The sequence below is a fragment of the Balaenoptera physalus genome (genome assembly GCF_965194825.1).
Source record: "Balaenoptera physalus genome assembly, chromosome: 4".
In the NCBI taxonomy this organism is placed as follows: domain Eukaryota; kingdom Metazoa; phylum Chordata; class Mammalia; order Artiodactyla; family Balaenopteridae; genus Balaenoptera; species Balaenoptera physalus.
The window spans coordinates 62,073,816-62,092,852 of NC_138891.1; the positions used below are offsets into that span (position 1 = coordinate 62,073,816).

At 34.7% G+C, this 19,037-nt stretch overlaps 1 protein-coding gene across 4 annotated transcripts in view; it reads right to left on the reverse strand.

The window, feature by feature from the left end:
- Nucleotides 1-968: 968 nt before the first annotated feature.
- The window catches only part of DCUN1D1 (defective in cullin neddylation 1 domain containing 1), a 30,291-nt gene continuing 12,222 nt past the window's right edge, over nucleotides 969-19,037 (reverse strand). For 2 of the 4 annotated variants that reach the window (XM_082461421.1, XM_082461420.1), the window contains exons 2-7: nucleotides 18,813-19,029; nucleotides 17,438-17,606; nucleotides 15,092-15,222; nucleotides 5,458-5,540; nucleotides 5,117-5,213; nucleotides 969-3,775 (exon numbers count right to left, since the gene is read on the reverse strand). In XM_082461421.1, coding sequence (XP_082317547.1) covers nucleotides 3,696-3,775; nucleotides 5,117-5,213; nucleotides 5,458-5,540; nucleotides 15,092-15,222; nucleotides 17,438-17,606; nucleotides 18,813-19,029 — 777 coding nt within the window. In that variant the 3' untranslated portion in view covers nucleotides 969-3,695. Of the gene's footprint in view, nucleotides 3,776-5,116; nucleotides 5,214-5,457; nucleotides 5,541-5,630; nucleotides 5,781-8,579; nucleotides 8,664-15,091; nucleotides 15,223-17,437; nucleotides 17,607-18,812; nucleotides 19,030-19,037 lie in introns of those variants that run through there. The other 2 variants (XM_082461423.1, XM_082461422.1) reach the window with 2 other exon arrangements.

Sequence of the window (19,037 nt, forward strand, 5' to 3'; positions counted from 1 at the left end):
AGGCAAGTAAAGAGTTCAGAAATATACTCGTTTATAATCAATTAAATGATGAGCCATAATTTGAACCCTAATTATCACATTACGTAGAAATCACAATTCAGGTATTGCGTCCTCAGATATTAAGTTATATGTTAAATAGTTCACATTTTAAAAACATTTTATCATTACATTATCAAATTTGATAAAATCTTATCAAAACATCTATGTATGCAATATAAATCATATTGTTAAAAGTATAAAGTAACATTTAAAGAAAAGTGCTGAGGTGTCAAGTAAGTATTGTCTATTAAATATACACAATTTAACATTTAGAACTCCATAAATTAATTCTTGCTAAAAGTTGATTCAGGTTTACAAAGGCATACTTCGTGAACTATAATAAATTTCCCCAGCACCACTTTCCTTTTTTTATTCCAAAATTCTTTCATTAGGTTTAACTTTCTTCTGTCATTCATACGTAAAAGTTACAGAAGGTTTACAATACGTAGTCTTCATCGTAACATGTTTTAAAATATCTAAGCAAAGTGCACATTAAACTGGCTACAACTACTCAAACCTCTTGATTATCGTCAAATAAAAAATAGATGAACACTTCATTCACTTAAATCTTTCTGAGGAAAAAAAATAGTATACCTTGCTTAAATAAGAATTCCCCAGTAAGCATATTATATAAAAGATTTCCCATGTTATTTTATTAAGTTTTCTTTCTCTCATTAAAACTTTTTAAAAGTCTAATGAAGAACACATACTTACAAAGCCGTATTACACAACTACAGTACTGTTAATTAAATAAAGCAGCCCAGTATAGTTGTAAACATTTTAAATGTAGTAAACAAGACTTGGCATGTCTTTTCTCCCCAAAACTTGCCATTATAATGCTCTTTCCATAAATAATTATCCTTTCTGGAAAAGTTTTCTGGTATATTTTAGTCTTTAAAAGTATTACACTGAAATAATATGTGAAAAGATTTAGTCATGGCAATTTCACTGAAGCTTTTATTGCCTCTGTTGGTAATATGACAGGGATGTAAGAAACACAATTGAACTTACAGAGATATGCAGATGATAGTCACTAAAGATAATCTTGATCTCAAGTATTTTTATATGTGGGCACTTCTAATTTTATACACTTTACTATTTAAAAAGCATTACATTGTAAAATGTGTACCTGTTTTGACATTTGGCAAAAAGGAAACTGTACCTGTGGTTCAGTTTAAAACAAAGAATCAGCATGGGGAGTTTACCAGAATGAAGACTGAAACACTAATGAATTAAAGCAATTCAAGTTGTGTGTGTGTGTGTGTGTGTGTGAGCATGTGTGTCTCTTTCAATCTGTCAATCTCTCTCTTTCACACACACTCACACACACACGGCCATTATGTGTAAGCATTTTTAGTACAAAATATTCCCTGTAACCAGACATGTATCCTCAGAATAACCACACCACATTAAATCAGTCTTCTCTTTTCAGCCCTAGTAATAGTATTGTTTAATTCTAAGATGCCATCATAGAGTTAACAACCTTAACTTTTATGCTACATGATTATATTCAAAGCTTTATGTATTTTTTTGTTTATAATTACATAGTAATTATAAATGTTTAGTACCAAACTGATGACAAACACTATTTTGTTGAAAAGGTCTTGCATTTAAAAGGAAAAGTCTGTAAAACCCAAGGCACTAGGCCACGAATCAATATCAGACTTTTATGAAAAACAATTTATACTGGGGAAAAAAAGCTAATCGGATCTCATTTCAAAACACAGCATACCGGAATTAATTAATCAATTCAAAAACAATACCATAACTCAAAATCTTCAAGACAGGAAACAAAATAGTACATTTATATATATATATCTTTTTAAAATTTTTCATAATTGAAGTTCCTCTTAATATTTACAAATATGAAATCAGGAAATACTGAAAGCAGCAGGATTCTTCTTTTTTCTTTTCTTTTTTTAATAACCAATTCCAGTAACCTGAATAGAAATTTTCAAAATTTTCTTTTGATAGAATCATATTCTTGAATTAAAGTTATGATTAGAATATTAATATCTATGGGGAAAGCTTTCTAGTCAATTTCAAAATCATGTAAATAAAAAGTTTTAATATATCATTGTTTCTTAAAATCATTTCCGCATATACCTTATAATGTACTGCTATTCTGAAGTACATACCTTTGATAATTTCAACATTAGAACTTAGAGTGCCTGGATACACCAAGCAAAATCTACTCCTGCTAAAAACCAGTCATCCAATATCTGAAATTTTACATTTTTTAACCTGCCTTATAGAAATGTTTAAGAAAGCAATAAACCCTTCTTCACAGGTCAAGAAGTGAACAAAGAAATGAGCATTTTCAGCATGAAAGCAGTTCATGGGTCTTGTAATGAAGAAAAAAAAAAAACATACAAGACAGAGTTCTGCTTTGATGTGAAAACTGAGCTAATCTGAGTGAAACAAAGAACAGTAGAAATTAAATAATTTATGAAAATAGAAGCCAGACTGGTACTTTGCATCAAGTGCATGCCTGCTTGAAAATCTTTGCTCCTGAAATATTTGGCAACCACAGTGATTAGCAGTTAAAGCAATTTCAACAAAATAAGAAGTCATCAAAAATGGACTATTTGTCTGAAAGAGCAGTACCTATAAGAATTGAACTTTATGGCTCATTACAACCATTTTCAAAATTTAATTCCTACTATCTTCTTATAAATTAAGAGAATTTCATGTGTTCCATAGTGCGCTGACCAAAAAAAAACCAAAAAACAAAAATAAACCCTCATGCCTAAATTTAGAATATTGTATTATGTAGCAATCTAAAACATTCAAAACAAATTAAATAGTTTAACTTACTCGACAGGCATATAAGCGTTTCAAAATCATAATGAAATCCAATTATGGAGTGCATAATGTAGACAGGAGTAGAATCTAACATTATGCAGATGTTTTTCTAAATAAAACCCCCTGTAAGACAACTATATATAAACATGGGTAAGATAAGTGCAGACTAGTTCTGTGGAACCTTCTGAAATCGAGGGTCTAAAACACAGTAAAATTTTGGGTAGGCACACCAAGTTATCCTAAAAATTTTTCACATTGGTTATTTTGACTTTTTTTTCAACAGATACTCTACTCACGTTAACAATACATGTGATTTGCCAGGAAAAAAAAAAAATCCCCCCATACCAAAACACCATTCCAGATCTGGTACACTTAAATATATCACTCTCACTGGAAGTGCTATCAGCATAGTCTTTGCAACTAGCCCAAAGCATATATTTAAGAAGTTTTTAGAAATTGTGATGCTCACATGTTTAATTCTTATGCCAAACTGTTTTCTGATGAAGACAGCATTGTGCTTTATGCAAGAATGGAAACTTCAAAAAAATCACCATAAAGCTTCTAAGACTTATGGGAGAATAAACTAGGATGGTCCACAGATATAAGATGAAATCCACAATGTTGGAATAATAAATGTTTAGAGCGGCCCAGACTAGAAGACAAGCCCAAACCACCATTAGAAGAATGAAATACGATATGGTCCAAGATGTATCCTTAAAGTTTTGTCTCAACCCTCAGTCTGAATTGTGAGGATTGATCTTCAGTTCAGTCCAGCCAGCAGAAATTGACTGTGCAATTTTCCATTGTATTTATTGTACAGACTATGTACATTCTAGAAGGTTCCTTTAGTGCTACACTGTTGTACTTTTTGTCCCAGCAATTTGAGGGCGTGCAAATTCCACAAAGTCATCAATAAGAACAGGCCATGCTCCTGTGGGGGGGGAGATGGGAGAAAGGAAAGAAAGAAAAGCAGAAATAAGGCTAACATTTTAATAGAATCCTTTATTTTTTTAAAATATCTTCCCCATAATTGTTAAAGTATGTCATTATACGTATTCCCACTGATAGGACTTCCAAATTTCTAGCTCTTTAGTGTTTCTACCTAGAGTATTCCTTTCTTTCTTCTCTATTATTCCAACACTTGATAATTCCTTGAATGATAAATAACCCTTCTGGTAATTAATAATATTATGGCTTTCTGAAGGCCACTGAAGTCAGGCCACAGAAGTAATTTGGTCAAATCTGACCTTGATATGATGACATGCTGCCAGTGCTGCTGAAAGCACAGTAGGCTGGAGTTAATCTTTTTTTGCACTTTGTGGCACTCTTACAAATGAAATTAACAGCAGGGATCAAACTCTAACCTATTTCATGATAATAAATTACTAAAGGATTTTAAATTACATATATGCATGCCTCTATACATGCCTCTATGCCAACCTCCAAATCAGGAAGTTCTTCACTTTTGTGTAAGGTCTAATAGAAAGCACAATTATCAATTATCAGTCATTTCTCACTTCTTAAAGAAGACAATACATGACAATGGAAACAAAGATAAGGAAATAACATTATCTTTGGTTACATTAAGTAGTTCCAGGACACTTTTAAGGACACCAAGGTTACTAGAGATTTTTCAAAGAATACCTCTGTCTATTCAACAATATCAAAAAAAAAAAATTCTGCTAATTCTCAAGGGGAACTAGGTAAGTATGAGAGAAGAAATGAATGTAAATCACTGCCAGTTCCAGAAAAACAAAAGCACATGTCCTGATAGTGGATGGTAGAATCATCCTTATACATACATGAAGAAACAGCAGAAAAGCATTCAATCAGTGAATATTTACTGAATGCCAAGAGTACTACAGTAGGAAACTAAAGTCCGTTTCCATTTGGACAAGGTCACTAAACTTAAGGAGTTTACAATCAAGTTCACAGACAAAACAAACAGACAACAACAAAAAATACATATACAAGTACTATAAAAGTACATTAAGAAAAGAATAGGTTCCTAAAGTAAACTGAAAATCTAAAACATGGATGAAAAGTACTCATGCCTTTCTGGAAGACATGAATACACAGAGTTGGTATTTAAGGAAACAATGCAGATTGGTAAAGAGGATGAAGGTATTTCATACATTCAGAAGAGCACAAATAAAAGCTCAGAAGAGGGAAATCTAACTCTAAGAAAAACAGAAGTAGACAAGAAGTTCAAGAGTGTGTGATAAAAGAAGACAAATTTTTCAAAAAACTGGTAGAGCAAAATGTTCATTACCTTCTTCATCATAATTAGACATGTCATCTGCAATCATTGTACTGAAGTCTAAAAGAAGATTCCAAGTATCTTTTGGTATTGATCGTTTATGATGTTCCTATTAAAAAACAAACCAAAAAAAGCATCCAAATCACTAAAAAGAGTTTCAAAAAAACAGTCCAGATGATGCCAAATACAAGAATGCAAAACAACCTATGTAATAAAATTCTGGAAATCAAATTTTTCATTCTATGTCCATTACATGCTCTGAAATGAGTTAGTTATGCTTTAAAATGTTAATTTATCTTCAAACAAAGCAAAAGTTTAGAGAAAACACCAAACTGCAGAAAATATGAACTTACCAACAAAAATTTATTCCATAAGTCTAAGAATTTAAATCTTCCATTAAGCACTAAATTCCAGTAGGCAATGGCCATTTCTAGATCTGTAATATTAAAAATAAATTATATACTTCAAATGTCAGGAATATTTGTCCCTGAAAAAAAAACACCAGGTAAGACAAAAGATAGCCTTTAAAAAAAAAAAAAAAAAAAGGCTTGTGTCCTGAATACTTACATAATAAAAATTTCCTATAGAGTTAAGTCCAAGCTTTGTATCCTGCTTCCATCACAAATGAATGGTGCCTTCAGGGCAAGAAGGGTATCACTTACCTCGTAAGGGGTTTCTGAAGTTTAAATGAGATAATGTAGGTAAGCATGTTTGACTAGCTCATAAGTATTCAAATATTAATGTACACCAGTGTTTCTTGACCTCAGCACTTTTGACATTTTGGGGCAGATAATTTTTTGTTGTGGGAAGCTGTCCTATGCATTACAGCATTAGCAGCATCCCTGGCCTCTATCCACTAGGTGCCAGGAGCAGTTCTGCCCCATCCCCAGTGGTGACAACCAAAAGTATCTCCACATATTGACGAAGGTCCCCTGGGAGGCAAAACTGCCCCCAGCTGTAAATCACTAAGGTACACCTATAAGCTGTAACGCAAAGAATTACTACCCACAATCCTAACCAATCTTACACTCCAAGCTGTTGGCTGACTGATCCTCAAGGAGACCATTAAGAATATTAAAAATTAAAAATAAACTAAGATTTGTCCTTTTAAAAGTTAGATGAAGAGGATATAAATGACTATTTAACTGGTTTTGGAGCCGATAAGGATAAAGAAGCAATATTACCACATGACAAAAAACTGTATCTGTCATAACAACAGAGAGAGAGAACTATGATCTCTTTGAAAGAACTAAAGTAGTTAGGTCAAGCTTTTACGAGTAAATTTACATTTCCAGGTCAGGAAAAATTACACCCCAAGTAACTTAAAAGTCCTTTTAGATATTATCTCCAAACTACTCTGGATAATCTGAGGAATCATGGAAGACTAGGAAAGACTCCAAAAAGGCTCACATCCTGCCTGAAAAAAAACATATAGGACATAAGGCAAAAAATCCCCCATCTTCACTAGACCCTAACCTCTTCAAGGATAGGGACTACATATCCGCTAACTAGCAGACTGAAACACACAGTAGGCATTCAGAAACTGCTGAATAAACAAGTTTCCTGTGGTTCCATGTGCAACGTACTTACTATCAAATGCATCATTATGTCTTCCTTCAAACTCAATGGAAAAGGTGCCTCTTCTCCCATCCAAGGTTAAGCCCTTAACACCATTATTATAGATCCAATATGCCATCCTGCCTTTTCAAGGAATCTGGTCTACTGATTAGTTTTCTTCTCTCCCTGTATCTTCAACTTTGCCCTGTCTTCCAGCTTTCCCCTCCACAGAGGAACATGCTCAAGTTATCACCTATCTTTAATAAATCTTTTTTGTATCTCTCCATTCCCTTACAAGCTACCCTCTCTCTCCTTCCCTTCACAGATCATCTTGAGAGAGTACATGGAGTCTTCTACTTTTATTTTTAATGTGCTCATGAAAACATGTCTGAAAGTCAAGTTCAGATCCCCATGTTTTAAGAGAACTAGAAATATGACAACAATCCCTAATCACAATTCCTTTTTAATCTTTGCAGTCTTTAAAGCTCTATACCAAATATTCCTTCCAGGTTCTTTAATTTTATTGTTTTCTTTACCAACCAAACATATAATTGTCTATCTTAAGTGCAGTAAGATCGCTGTTATTAGCATGTATAGTAGGATTTGCTGTTATTAGCATGCTTAATGATATCCTTCTTCACTTCAAATGCATTAAATTTATGAGAACTAAGCTTATTACTAGTGTTAGCATTTTTTTCCCTTTTCAATTAATTTTTAGAAAATAAGGATGAGAAACAATGAAATATTCAAATAACTGTAAACCATGAGACACCTATAAATGCCCATTTCTCAGCTGATATACTAACCTAAGAATCTTAAAAGAATAGGAGTGTACATATATGATGTTTGAAAGTTCAGGTAGTTAAAAGAATGCTTTGTAATCTACATTCATTGTCCAATTTCCTCACCTACCACACATTTTAATTCTATAAACTAGTGTCCACCTCTGTCACTCACCCCACTGAAAGTAATCTCTGAAGGGTCACCAAGCCCTTCTGGTTGCCAAATAAACCTGTAAGTCCTTAGTTTACTTGGCTCTCTGCCGTATTTGACAAAATTGAGTACACCTCCTGGATGGAACTGTCGCTTCTTTCAGCCTTAATGGTATCACTCTATTGATTTTCCTCTGTCCTCTCTGGCCTTATTTTCTTTTACTGCTCCTCTTCCTCCATTCGTCCATTAAATGTTGATGTTCTATAACACTGTACGTCAGCAATAACCATCTCTACTTCTCTCAGTAGATTTTTCAAACCTTTACCTTTTTTCAAGTTATACGCTCAAACCATCTCTACCAAGTCCTAAATCTGAAACTGCTCTCTCTATATTCTAGATTCTTACATCTAATTGCCTAAGGACATCTTCAACTGGATATCCACAAACAACTCAAATTCAACAGGGCTCAAACTGAACTCATCTTACCTCTATAGACCTACCATTTTCTTTTCTCTCAATGAATGTCACCGCCCTACAGTGTTTCTCAATGAAACACAATTTTTCATTGTAAGGAAATGAAGTCCTATGCACTGCAGGTCATTCAGCAGACCCCTAATCCCAGTAGAAACCCTCAGTCGTTATAACAATACCAAAAATACCTCCCCCCATTTCCAAATATCCCCAAATGGGGGTTAAGACTAACTTCGTCATCACACTTTCAATCAAAGCTTTCTCATTTTGGCTTCTAAGTACCTTTTAAATCTCTCTCTCTTCTCCATCCCTTGCTAGGGCCTATGCTAGGGTCCTCTTCATGTCTAGCTAAATCACTGCAACAGCTTCATAACCAATTTCTCTTCCTCTAGTTCTGCCTCCACACCTTTTAAAGGACCACACTGCTTTCAGATGGACCTTTCAGGCATATAAATTTGGTTTCACTTCCATGTTAAAATTCTTCAATGATTAAAACAACGAGATACCACTACACTCCTTTTGGAATGGCCAAAATCCAAAACACTGACAACACCAAATGCTGGCGAGGATGTGGAGCAACAGGAGCTCTCATTCACTGCTGGTGGGAATGCAAAATAGTACAGCCACTTTGGAACAGTTTGGCAGTTTCTTACAAAACTAAACATACGCTTACCATACAATCCAGCAATCACACTCCTGGGTATTTTCCCAAATGAACTGAAAACTTATATCCACACAAAAACCTGCTCATGGATGTTTACAGAAGTCATAACTGCCAAAACTTGGAAGCAACCAAGATGTCCTTTAGTAGGTAGACAGATATATAAACTGTGGTACATCCAGATGAAGGAAAATTATTCAGTGCCAAAATGAAATGAGCTATCAAGCCATGAAAAGATACGGAGGAAAACAAATGCATAATATTATCAAGTGAAAGAAGTCAATCTGCAAAGGCTACATACTGCATGATTCCAACTATATGACATTCTGGAAAAGGCAAAGTTATGGAGAGAGTAAAAAGATCAGTGGTTGCCAGGGGTAAGGAGGGAGGAAAGGATGAACAGGCAAAGCACAGAGGTTTATTAGGGAGAGTGAAACTTCTCTGTATGAAGCTATTATGGTGGATACATGTCATTATACATTTGTCCAAACTCATAGAATGTACAACATTAACAGTGAACCCTAGGGGAGGGATAAATTAGGAGTATGGGATTAAGATATACACACTACTATATATGGAGTAGAGAACCAACAAGGACCTACTGTATAGCACAGGGAACTATACTCAATATCTTGTAATAACCTATAATGGAAAAGAATCTTATATGTATCCCATATATATGTAACTGAATTACTTTGCTATACACCAGAAACTAACACAACATTGTACATCAACTATATTTCAATAAAATTAAAAAAAGAAGAAAAGAGTGAACCCTACTATGAAGTTGAACTTTGGACGATAATGATGTGTCAATGTAGGTACAACTGTAACAAATGTACCATTCTGGTGGGGATTTGATAATGGGAGAAGCTATGCATGTGTGGGGAAAGGGAGTAGTTGGGAAATCTCTGTACCTTCTGTTCAATTTTGCTGTAAATCTAAAGCAGTTCAAAAAATAAAGTCTATTAACTTTTTAAAATCTGCAATATTTCCTACTGCCTTCAGATAAAAATCTACATTTCTAGTCAAATGAACTTACTTGCAGTTTCTCAAAGGTGCTACGTCTCTCACCTCTAAGCAACTGAACTTGCTAATCTCTCCACATTAGAGATGGCTTCTTTTTCTTTTGGCTTTGAAAACATATATTCATTCTTCAAGGCTCAAAAATTACAATCTTTGTGAAGACTTTGCAAACTCACCCAGACAGACTTAAGATGTTCCTAACTCCATGCTCTCAGAGTAACCAGCCAATAAATGTTTTTGGATGAAACAGGAATATTCAAAAAGATTAATAAGTTATTATTAGGAGCTGAAACACATAAGATTAAGTTGTACAGGGATAAAATGTCAATTGCCACAAGCATATGAAAAACTGCCCTTTAGGGAATTCCCTGGTGGTCCAGTGGTTAGGATTCAGCACTCTCACTGCCAGGGCCCCAGGTTCAATCCCTGGTCAGGGAACTAAAATCCTGTAAGCCGCACGGTACGGCCACACACACACACACAAAAACGGAAAGGAAGGGAGGAAGGGAGAGAGGGAGGGAGGGAGGAAGAAGGGAAGGAAGGAAGGAAGGAAGGAAGGAAGGAAGGAAGGCTACCCTTTAGTTAGAAATGTCTGAGTGACAAAGGAATAGCCCAGCTAGAGAGAAGTAGTTTAATATAGTAGTTTAGCCTCTTAAATCCCAACTCCACCACTAATTAAGTAGCCTCGGGCAACTAAGTTCACCTCTCGGTAATTCAGTTTAAAAAAAGATAACAGTACCTACCCTCACAGGGTTGTTGTAATAATTAAACGAGTGAATACACCTAAAACATTGGAACAGTGCCTGGTAAATAACGTGTCCTTATTATTACTATTGTTTAATAATTTTAAAAATTACTATTACAGATTCTGAAGCAGTATTGGAAAGAGAACTAGGTCAATAATAATGTAACAAGAACCAACAACAGCAGTTAGAATAAACAGAAGGATAACACAGAGAAAAAGGCACAAGCAAGTCCTAATAATAGTATTACCTGGGGCTTCCCTGGTGGCGCAGTGGTTGAGAATCTGGCTGCCGATGCAGGGGACACGGGTTCGAGCCCTGATCTGGGAAGATCCCACATGCCGCCGAGCAGCTAGGCCCGGGAGCCACAATTACTGAGCCTGCGCATCTGGAGCCTGTGCTCCGCAACAAGAGAGGCCGCGATAGTGAGAGGCCCGCGCACCGTGATGAAGAGTGGCCCCCACTTGCCGCAACTAGAGAAAGCCCTCGCACAGAGAACGAAGACCCAACACAGCCATAAATAAATGAATAAATAAATAAATAAAATTAAAAAAAAAATAGTATTACCTAAAATTGAGATACTTGAAGAATGAATCCTTAAGCCCTTATAATAAAATTAAAAATGCAAACAGAGGTAATCCCAGTGTCATTCTTTCAAACTGAATCAACAAGGGCAATGTGCTGTTTCATAAAAGATGATCAATTGAATGACAGATGAATATGGAAATGTATTGAGACTGGATCCAAACACCATCCCTAAGGGGAACAAAATGTTGCCAACTCACTAGGGAGGATGAATGGGGATTTAAAATCCTATTCACAAAGTCTTAATTTACCTAGAGATATCTATAGTTAGCACAACATAATATAATAAAAAGAATATAAAATGTGGAATCAGAAGATCTGAGGTTGAGTCCCAATTCTACCAACTCTAAAGTTACGTGACCTTAATAAGTCAGCCTCTCTGACCATGAGTTTCCTCATCTTTATGACAAAGAGGTTTTTTACTTAGCTCCAATGGTTGTTATGAGAAGCAAATGGGATTACGTAAATGAAAATACACATTAAAAACACTCTATAAAATTATTTCTGAATATTAAATAAATGTTTAACAAGTAATGTTAAAAATGTTTAAATCAACTGCACAGGTATAACATTCTAGCTGAACCACAACAGTTTATAAGAAAATAACCTACAGACTTTAAGAAAGTTCAGGATGGTCCTAAAAATACCATGGCTGTAAAAAACAAATGTAATTTTTGAACAAATTAATAGAATGAACAGTCTCGCAAAAAATAACAGACCCATAGTATTCTACATTAAACAGCCTCCTTCTGGAGTATTATGTTCAGCTTTAAGAACTCTATTTTGAGAGAAACTGAGAAACTGGAAATGTTATCTAGGGGTGACAGCAACGGAATAACAAAGGTCTTTTCAAATGAAGAACAGTTAAAATTTGGAATGCTGACCTGAAAAAAAGGAGAAGGGATAAATGAGAAAAAAAATGGTTAGACTTCCTTTGTGCTGCAGCAAAGGTCAAATAAGAACAAAGGTAAAAGTTATAAAGACAAAGATGTTAGCTTAATAAGGAAAAACTTTGTGATAGCAAGGAAGAGTATTCTGTGATAAGAATGGACCACTTTCTAAAAACAATGTGTGTTCAATCCCTGCCCTGTATATTCAAACATAAAAGCTAAATGAGCATCAGGTATAAGTGCTACTTTGCACAGGTTAGATTTAACACAGGACTTATGAAATCCCTTTCAAATTTAAGATTCAGAAGACCATCAGAAATGGCAGGTGACTGAAGCAGATGGTGACAGAGGAAGTACCCTATCCTGGTGTCACAAGAAATAAGGTTATAGAAAATGAGAAAATATGGAAAACACCAGCTCTCATTAGAATTAGCACAGCTATTTATAAATAAACTGCAGTGCTGTCACTGTCACTCTCTGCCAATTTGTTTGGGCCTCACCTCCTCTCCTACGATCTCATAATTCCTTTCTGCCAAATATTATAATTTAAGAGCCCTGTGAACCCTTAGAAAGGCTGTCAAGAAAACTGTTTTCTTTTTAATTAAGTTCTTCAACTAAGCAAGTCATTACATTTCCTGACACCCAATACCAATGCAAAACAAAAAGAGAAATTATGATTTGTCTTTTATTACATTTTTTCTTTTTTTCTAAATTAAGACTTTTTTAGTTTTAGGTTTATGGAAAAACTGAGCAGAAAGTACAGAGTTCCCATATACCTTTACCCCACATTCCCCCCATTTCCACTATTTTTAAGATACTGTTTTAGTGTGGTATATTTCTTATAACTGATGAGCCAATATTATTAACTAAAGTCCAGTATTTTACATCAGGGCTCACTCTGTGCTGTATATTCTATGGTTCGGGGCTTTTTTTAAAACAACTTCTAAATTGTGGTTAAATACACATAAAATTTATCATCTTAACCATTTTTCAGTGTACAGTTCAGTAGTGTTAGTTACATTCACGGTGTTGTACAATGAATCTCCAGAACTCTTCATCTTACAAAACAGAAACGCTATACCCATTAAACAATGTTACATTTTTCTTAAGCTCAATACTTACTACATAATAGAATAAAACATAATTTTAAAATCGAATTCTTCAGCACAATATTTTTCTCAACTTTTCCTGTAATCTAAAATTCCAATTTATCATCATATTGATATATCGAACAGCTATAAAAATGTTAATTTTACTTTATCTTCACCAAATATAATAAAAACTAAGATTCAATATCAAGACTACATAGTCACCCAAAAACATCATTTATTTTGTGCTCTAGTAAGGGGTAGGGTTATAACTAAGGAATAGGTTCAGCCCCTTTAAATCAACACTTGAGATTCAAAACATTTTCTCTAATGGTATCAAAACATTGTGCTACATTTCTAAACACAAAGAAATAATTCTTTTAGTATATACATGTAAGTTCGAAGACATTAATTGGTTTTTATTTGTGGGAATACAAGAGGAGACTAGAAAAAATAGCCCAGTTAACTTGTGGCCACAGATACAAGATAGAGAAACTAACACTAGGTATCCCAGCTTATTTTGCCTGCAAAAACAAACAGAATAAGATGCAACCTAAATTAATTGGAAAGGAGACTTCATTACTTCAAATTTTGCTTAATAGGTATTTTGTAAATCTTAATTCAGTCACATTTAGTCACTCTTTAGGCCAATTCTCAAATACAAATGTTGTATATTCATCCCTTCTACTAGCTTTCAGTCACTTCCTCAGTCTAATTCCTATTCACATAATCCTTTTCTCAAAGCTTTTTTTCTCTCTAATCTAAAATATAAAGAATGATTCATACAAGAGGCCCCTATTAGCCTCTCCAACTACTGTATCTTCAAAATCAAAAACTCACTTCCATCATTGGGTAAGTTATTTAACTTGCCGTGCCTCAGTTTCCTCATCTGCCAAATAAGGATAAAAACTGTCTAGCACTCTATGACCGGCACATGGCAGCTGGTGAATCACTGAATGAAAGAACGAATAACTCATAAAGCTGTTAAACACTAACGAGACAGTGTCTGTACAGCACTTAGCACGCCGCCAGGCACACCAAAAGCTCGCACTAAATGGCTGCTACTGCCACCGTCATCTTCAGTGCCTCCCCACTGCCCGTAAATTCCAATTTAAGCCTTTCTGTCCTGTTTTTAAAAGAAGCCTTATCTCACCAATTTACGCTCCAAACAAACATTCCCACTAAAATCAAATCATTTTCTCTCTTCCACAAAGAAGCCAAGCTTATTTCTGAAGTCTTAGACCTTCATTCATAACTATCCTCTCCCTGGAACATTTTTCATCATCCCTTGCCCAAATATCAAATCCTTTAGTTCTCATCACTTCTTGCCCAGGAAGCATTTCCCAACCATTCCTGCTTTTACTCATTTCTCCTTTTATCTAAAACGCTCACACTCATATTTATTATTTTGCATTATGTGCTACTGTCTACTTTTTCTGAATAATCTGCAAATTACACTGTAGCTTTTACCTTCACTTCCCTTAGCCATCCCCAAAGCAAATGTGTGGTTGTTTCTACAGTATAAACTGACTGATCTAAACTGTTAACAGTGGCTATTTCTGGATAAGATTATGAATGACAATCATTTTTTTATTCTTTCTTATAGTTTCCAAATAATTCACACCAAAAAAGAATACATTTATCTGGCATTCTGTGACTCAGAAATCTTACAATGCTATTTCAACAGATACATAGTGAAAAACTTATGATCCTAAGATCCTATAATATCTTCTGAAAAATAAACGATCAAACATACATACCTATGTCAGTGGAATTTTAACAACTATTTTCTGTATTGTAGTTCTTAAAAAAAAAAAAAAAAATCAGTGGTTCACATATAGTATCCAGGGTAACCCTGTTATTGAATAGGCAGGGTATTTTCTGATTAACTAGAAGTTCACTGTTTCTCAGTATTTTTCAGTAACTGATAATGACTTTATGCTCAAAACATAGAACTTTCTATTACAAACGTGATGCTGTCAATGTATTTCAATATACTTGAAACACCAAATATAATTTTTAAAAATTCTTACCTAATCCTTTTTGTCCTGGATTCTTTGCAAAATTAAAAGTAAACTGGTAAAAATCCTTAAATCGTCCTGGTTCTTTCAATTCTTGTTCCATCTTGGGTATCTGGGCCTTTAGTTTTTCTATGCTGTCACATCTATATTGTAAAATTAAGTTTATAAAAGATAAACTTTTTCACTATATATTAAGAACATTTATTCCTACAACAGTTTATATTTCATAGAACTTCTTCTTAAAAACTCCATTAAATTTTCATCTTTTTACATTACATAAACAAGTATGGGGTTAGATGGAGGAAGAAAAGATCTGGGGTGATTAAATGTTAGAAATAATTACTATTTTTAAAAGAAATGGGCTATTACTTTTAATTATGTAATTCACTGGACTGTCAACACACCCAAACTGTAGAAGTCAGCTGTAGCGAACAGATGAGAATGTATAGTAATCAGCTTTACAATCATCAATTCAAACTGTAGTAGATATTCCTTACATGGTAACAAATCACATGTCTAGCTTCCAAACAAATTGAAAGCATAGTGTCTTGACTAGGTGAGGAAACAAGCATTCCTCTTGAAAACTTCTTGATATATACAAAGTATCATAATAAACATCATCTCCAACCATCTCCAACTGAAGTTACCTCAAATCAATATTAAACTTTCTCTATATGTGCAAAGCATTCAATTTCCAAGGAGCTGAAAGGGTCCAAGTACCAAGTCCTACTTTCCACATAACAGCCATAAGGTAGAAATCTTCGATCTGTTATAGATTCCACAAACCAAGCATTCCACTTTTTTTCCTTCAAATCATTTTTGCTTTTATGCTCCTTCCATGCTCTTTATAACACCTCCCAGATTATTAGTTTGTAAATTAAAATTTTGATTTGGAAGTTCATTACATTTTACATGAACTCACTTTTAAATGGGAAAAAAAAAAAAAAAAAAAGAGAGTTCTAATGAAACCTGTCCTAGCATAGAACATTTCAGCAAGTTCAGGATAAGGCTGGCTTTGGCTGTAGAACATAGTGGCTAGGCCAGTTATTAATTTATTGTCTCTCGGCTTTAAACTCACCCTTCTTTGCCCTACTTTGTGACTATCTGCAGTGGACTATAAATTGTGAAACTTCATTTTTCTTGCCAGCTGGCTCACTATTAGGTTCTACCAAGAGAGGGCGATGAAAGGCTGGAAGAGGACGAAGGAACTTTTCTTATCCCAGTCTGTTTTCTGCAGAGCAAGGGTTTCAGCGTGTTGGGAGGTCCCTGCAGTGTTCACCAATGGAGGCAACTTGCATGACTCTGCAGCAAGTGGCCCCTAGCGAGCTTCTTCTCCACCAGAGAAGCAGGCAAGGCAAGCAGCGTGCTCCTACAGCAGCTACGCACTGTTTTCTGGGGTCGGAATCTCAGCCTTGCGGGGATCCTCTTAAGTGTCTAGGCTCCTTCCTTGTTTCCTGCCCTCCGTTCCAGGAGTGATGGCAGCTTCTTGCAACTGCCACCTTCGCTATGCTTAGAGTTTTCTTTTACCCCATTTACACAGTAAAACAATTTTTTAAATTTACCCTGCTCAAATTACTGGTATGGTTTGTGTGTCTTGCCTGGACCCTGACTGATTACAATGTCCCTCAGGCCCAAGAATCAGAAGGCCTGAGCCCAAATCCTGGCTTTAATACTACCTCTCTAGTTTCTCTGTACCTCCATTTCCTCATCTCTAAAATGCGGATATAAACACCACTTCTCTCACAAAGTTGTTCTGAAGTGGTAGGTGAAGTACTTATTTAGCATAGTTGCTGAAAGAAAATAAACGTTCAAAAAGTGTTTAGCTATTATCATTCAAAAGCACCCACTAAAAACAGAAAGGGCAGCCTGTTACCGATCCACAAATTGAATACTTTTGGAGCTTCATCAAATACAGACAACTAAAGGCCACAGGTAAAACCGCTACCTGTGACTTTTCAATCTATTTATACCAAGACATTTAGCTAATCAGTTGTCCAGGTCTATGCAGAACACAAAGTGATTAGTAACTTCCAAGATTTTAAATTCTAGGAGTTTGTTTATAAATTCAGAGTTCACAGGTTCACATTAGGAAATAACTTAAAACTTGCTCATTTCACTTACCCATGTAAAATATTAAAACACAGTAATTTTAACATTAGTCAATCTCCCTTAGAAACAAATGATAAAAGCATAATGCAAATAGAGTAGGTTGTACTAACTACACAAATAACTTGACATGGGAAGGAACTAGCATATTAGCCCATTTCTATTTATAGCAATGTTTGGGGGCACGAATGTCAGTTCCACAGTAATTCTCACAGTAATGTACCTAATTTCCTACGGTAATTATACACTCACCCTAATTCTGTCATGCCGTCCATGAACTCCTGTTTGGAGAACTCGCACTGCGTTGCTGCTCTGAACTTCCATGCGATGATCAACACACTAATGCTGGCTGGATCCAGTGCCAGATCATCACAGAACTGCTGTATACCATCTATTCCAATTTTATTTTCATCTTGAGGATCTTCAAAAACAACAATGCAACATGAAATCAGTGCCATACTTTACTGTGCTACTCCTGAAACTGAGAAAGGTATTGCTTTATATTCCATTTTTTTAAATGATCACAATAGACCAAAAGTATGAAGCAATATTGCTCTGAGATATTTTCCCCCTGTAATATTTAAAGCCACTTTGCCCCTGAAACAGCATTCTTACAATTAACAGCAAGATATATATCCAGATAGACACCTGATTTTTAAGTCTCATTTATTCATATGAAGAAAGTTCCATACTTATTAACACACATTCAGAAAATCAGACATTCCTATATAGGGATGAAGGATTTTTACTGAACATAGCCACATTTTACAGAGGCATTCTAAACAGTATTATACACAGAAATTCTTTTTTTCTTAAAGTTCATTTCACTACAGAAATCACTTCTTAAAGAATATCAAAAAAAACATAAACTCTGCAATTCGATTTTAATCACAATACAAACACCTGTTGTTCAAATTAAAGAAGAAAACCTCCAACTATCAATATTTACTTTTCAGACAGCAGACATTTAAATACAAATACAAGAAGAAAGAGGCACTCATACACTGTTGTCAAATGTGATTTGCTAACATCTCTAGGAATAAAAAATTTGCACATCCTTTGATTTTTGGGGCATGAGCTATGCATAAAATATAATCCCACTTTTGGAAAATTTTTGAAATAACTCTGCATATATATTTCTGCATAAACATAAAAGACACAGAAAGTTGGACACCAGGCTGTTAAATATTGGTTCCCTCAGGAGAATAAATAAGCAAAAGATGGAGAAACTATTAACTTTTTCTTTATTCAATCTATTCTGTGTTAACTTTTTAAGTGTATATTACTTTATAATTATTTAAAGGTTATTAAAATTATTAGGCAGCTGAGTTTTATAAGAAAAGGAAGGAAAAAACCTTGTCCCCCAGCCCCCATTCTCAAATTGGATCACAAAGGAGGAAAGCGGGGGGGGGGGGGGGCGGATAAAGGGGGAGGAAATAAAGACATTAAGAAGAAATTTTAGTGAAAAGAGGAAAATAATTTTTCAGATTTCTTAAAGTAATTCTAAGATCTAAAGAGCTCTGTATCCACCCAATTAATGGTCTCTGTATCATTTGATTTCTCACAAGAAGCATGTAAATTTGCAAAACCTCGTTCAAAATATTTAAAGTCACAAGCAAACACTCACCTTTGTATCTATTGTATAGTTGTTCTAACTTCTTCCTGTCCAGTGATCCTTTTACACTCTCTCGTATATAAAGTTCAGGATTTTGGAAAAAATTGTCTGTTGCAACATCTAACTTCCAGTCATTTTGAGACAGACAACTTACTGCTGTTTTTTCACTAGATTGTGTGAAGATCATAAACTGACGAACTTTATCCTTCTGCGATGATTTCAACTTGTTCTATTGAA